This window comes from Diabrotica virgifera, chromosome 9 (genome assembly GCF_917563875.1).
Source record: "Diabrotica virgifera virgifera chromosome 9, PGI_DIABVI_V3a".
In the NCBI taxonomy this organism is placed as follows: Eukaryota; Metazoa; Arthropoda; class Insecta; order Coleoptera; family Chrysomelidae; genus Diabrotica; species Diabrotica virgifera.
Window position 1 is genome coordinate 130,129,562 of NC_065451.1, and position 4,185 is coordinate 130,133,746.

At 30.9% G+C, this 4,185-nt stretch overlaps 1 protein-coding gene across 1 annotated transcript; it reads right to left on the reverse strand.

The window, feature by feature from the left end:
- Positions 1-1,520: 1,520 nt before the first annotated feature.
- On the reverse strand, positions 1,521-2,004 carry LOC126891370 (uncharacterized). The gene is made up of 3 exons (XM_050660546.1): positions 1,989-2,004; positions 1,812-1,892; positions 1,521-1,735 (listed from the first exon to the last, which is right to left on the reverse strand). The coding sequence occupies exons 1-3, from the start codon at positions 2,002-2,004 to the stop codon at positions 1,521-1,523; spliced, it is 312 nt and encodes a 103-aa protein (XP_050516503.1).
- Positions 2,005-4,185: the final 2,181 nt, after the last annotated feature.

The following is a 4,185-nucleotide window of genomic DNA, read 5'->3' on the forward strand; positions in this document are numbered from 1 at the left end:
TCAAATATTCCGAAATGTATTTTTTTTGTAAACCTGTTTAATCAAAAGAATATCAATCTTTTAATTTAAATAGACAACTTTAAAACATAGAACTGCATTCACAACTGTATTCACAGTAAAAGTTTCAAAAGATCACACATTACGCTTAAAGTAAGAGGTAAATCAGCAGACGAGTCGTTGTGACTTCCAAAATATGACAACACCGCTGGAAGTGACAACGCACCTTGAACTACCCTATATATGGAAGCCATAACGTATGCTGTACGCTTCGGTATATACGTATATATATACAAAATTTATTTTGGTAAATCCTTTCCCCTCAATAGGTAGACCCATTTTATAAGCCCCCCTTTTACCAAATACACAATTTTTAAAAAATAATTCCTAGTAGAAAAGGTGGAAGTCGGACAGCCTCTTCTGTATACCGGAAGTCACAACTTAACGTGCATCAATATATATATATATATATATATATATATATATATATATATATATATATATATATATATATATATATATATATACACATATAAACGCTCTTATACAGGCCCGTACAAGATATATTTTGAACGTTTACAAGCCCGCAACTACCTTTTGGAGCCCGACTGCGGGTTTCGAAACGTCGCCCGAGTATCTAACAACCATTGGATTCCCCTTACTTTCTTACCCAACTGGACAAATTTTTGCGAAGGCTTCACAACGTACAGCTTATACATACACTTATACAAAAAGTTTCCAAAATCATGCGGTAGGGGGCGCTTTCGTGTATAAGTTTTATACATTTGAACTATTATATTTAAATAAATCGCTATGAAGCCCGACATTTGACAACGCCGCTGGGCTTGAAAACGTGCGTGAAATTTATTTTCACATATATACCATTGGGCGTAAATCACAATTGTTAGAAGTAAGAACGACACACATATATAAAGATAATCAATCTTAAAAATACTATACAGAGTGCCTAATTCAATAAAGAACACAAACATCGGTGTAGCTTCTCAGGGACACGAGTGGGTAATGCCCACCTTGGAAAAATCGACAGTATTGGTGAAATATAAAGTTCTCCTTCTTTTCATCTTGAAAACAAAATTTGATACAGTATTTAGTATAAAATAAAACAAATACATTGTTTTATAATAAAACCCCCTATACCTATATGTATTGTTAGATATTTCTTTACTCGATTTCATTGAGTAAATTTCCTGCAACAGGTATTACAGATTTAAAGAAAAATGTCTGAAAAACCAGAAAATAATACAAAATAATAAATAAAATATTATATTTCGAATTATGGAAAAAAATTTAAACTGAAAATACAAACAGCTGCAAGAAAAAAAAAAGTACAAAAGTAAATACGAGTACTTCATTAAATATTTGGTTAATAGCTATTTTACATTTTATCTTATTTATAATTAATGCTGAGAATGACTAAAATAATTATTAAATATTGAAATAAAATTAAACGTTTATACTAGCGCAGTGCAAGTCTAAAATATTTAAAGTAAATTAGCAATTTTTTAACCTTTATAACAGTTATAAACAAAAGCTTTCACTGTGGCCCACGTCTTATCCTTGAATAAATCTTTATGTTTTTTCATTATCAACTCGGTTTCTTCTTTTCTCGGAGCTTTTTTGTTTTTTATGTGATCTTTGAAAGCTGTTTTCAATACATTTTTTTGCTCTGAATTCCACTTTCCTCGCTTTCCTTTTTTTATACTATTTTCCCTTTCATCTAAAACATAACAGTTTATCTTTCATTCCACGTTCTTTAAATTCTTAGTTCTGGATAAGGAAAAATAGATAATTACCTAATACCGCATTTTTCATTGCTTGTTCTCCGAATTGCTGTTCCCACGTTTCTTCTATTTCATTTTCATTAATATTTTGATCTAAAAACAATATATATATATTAAATCTTCATGCCTGCATATATTAATTTTTTCTAGTAATCCTAATGAAATATCAACCTGATTTGCTAAAGTTACGTGGTGAGTAAAGCATGTTTTAAATTCCTCCATATTTCGTAGATACTAGTTAACGTATTAACTGAAAATTTAAGAATCTATATTTTTTAACGGGGCGAATTTTGAAAATAAACTGAAATTTAAAAATTTTCATTGCACTATTGTTTGTGTTCCGAATCAATATTACAGTAATGAATTTGGCGCAGTACTTCGTGTTCTAATGACAGCAAATAACAAACGATTTCATTAACCTATTAATTTTCAAACAAAATATTCACTTTTACGGTATTGGAATTTATGTTGTTGATTTTACAAAAAACTTTATTGTCATAAAAAAGTTTCCTTCATTCTGGTACCTTAAAAGAAAATAAATAATTATGAATTTCTTACCATGAAATAAAGGTTTTTCTGCTTCAGTCTCATCCAGCAATGATTCATTGTCTGACAAAGTTATTTCGTCAAGGGATTTTCCTTTATACTTTGCTACTTGTCCACTATTAACAGCGATAAGTAATTTGGCAACTTTTGCTGTCTGATACAAGTCTTGAGGAAGCCTACGAGACAGAACTAGTTAAAGTATCAGAAGTACGTACATTTGAGTATGTAGCCAAGTAGACTGACCTTTAGTTTCTGTTTTTTAAAAGAGGATTGGAAAACAGAACTTTCCCATTAAAAATGTATGCGAAATATGGACAGTGCCACAAAAAATAGGTAATAAGCACGGTTTTTAAATAAATAAAGCAAAATGAAAACGTTTTTGTACTACACATGAATTTTTTTAAATCAAAAATGTAGTAGATACTACTTGATTTTGGTGTAACTTGTTTAATTGGAACAAAAGCAATGAAATTAAGATTTTAAACCCCAAATACTATTCTAAATATATAGGTTCGATCCCCTACGGTGTAAGAAGTTTTTTATTTTTTCTTCAGATGTAAGTTGTTGTATTTTTATATAAATAAACTCAAATTGTCATTTATTCATGACCTGTGAATTATGATTCATTATTCACGACTAAATAAAGTTCATCATTATACTTGATAAAACACAAGTGAATGTAGTTTTTAAATGGTCGTTGATAAAAATGATAAAAAAATTGAATTTATAATTACCTATAATACGATTCATGTGTTTTTTTGGTGTGTCCCATGAAAGTAGCAAACTGTTCCATTTCGTCATCCTTAATATTGATTGCTTGCAATAATGTGGCAATTTGTTTTCTTAAACGGGTTGATGTAAACAGAGTTGTATCCGAAACATCAGCTTTTGTCGCCAGCTTTTTCACAATATGATAGCCACTCAACCACAGCTCTGTGTTAGGATTACCAAATAAATACGGATTTGTCGGAGTCACACAAATACTTCGGAAACTTAGAAGAAGTTCAATGAATTTCTGAAGGTCCGGTGGAAATAAAATTGCAACAGGTCTGCTTCCTTTTCCACCGGTCACTACTCTTTTGTAATTCTTGCACAAAGTTTGTTCAGTTTTTGAAAGACAATCTAGAAACTCGGTTTGCTGGTTTTCACTGACTGTTGAATTATAAGTCTCGGTTTTTAGGTACTGAATTTCCCCAATGCGCTTTCTATTTATTAATAATGTCAATGCTAAGACAGACTCGATCAGCTTTCGATAGTTCAACTTAATGTGGATATTTTTCTTCAATGCATCTGAAGCTTCATGGGCTTCGTTCATTACAAAAGTTTGGAATTTTATAACATCTTGGGTCAATGGCAACAATTTTGGAGAAACATAATTATTTTCCTTTAAATTTTTCAGTGCAAGGCTTGAAATCTCAGATGTCCAATGGTTTTCAATAAGATTTTTTAAACGCTTAATGTCTTTAAGACTTTCTTCGGCAGTAGTACAGATTATAATAGGACTTTTCTGTATAATATTCTCTGTAGCTATGTCACAAACTTGTTTAAGCGTGGTCCCCATGTGTAGTGCCAAACTGCTCGCTTGAAAGGTTTTGGTTTCTTCACAATATCCGCTAATAACTTTTACAGCTCCGACAATATTATCAAAAAACTGTGGTTTCAAAGCATCAAATAGTAGTTGAATTCCAGTTGTATTTCTCAAACTTATAAGAAGTCGTCCCAATTCTCTCATTTTATTTGAGATAACATTTCTTATTTGAGCACGCTTGTGCTTTCTTAGCAAGCTTTCAGCATATGAGCAAATGAGCATATCTTTCATAGCAGTTCTTGAAATCTCGTC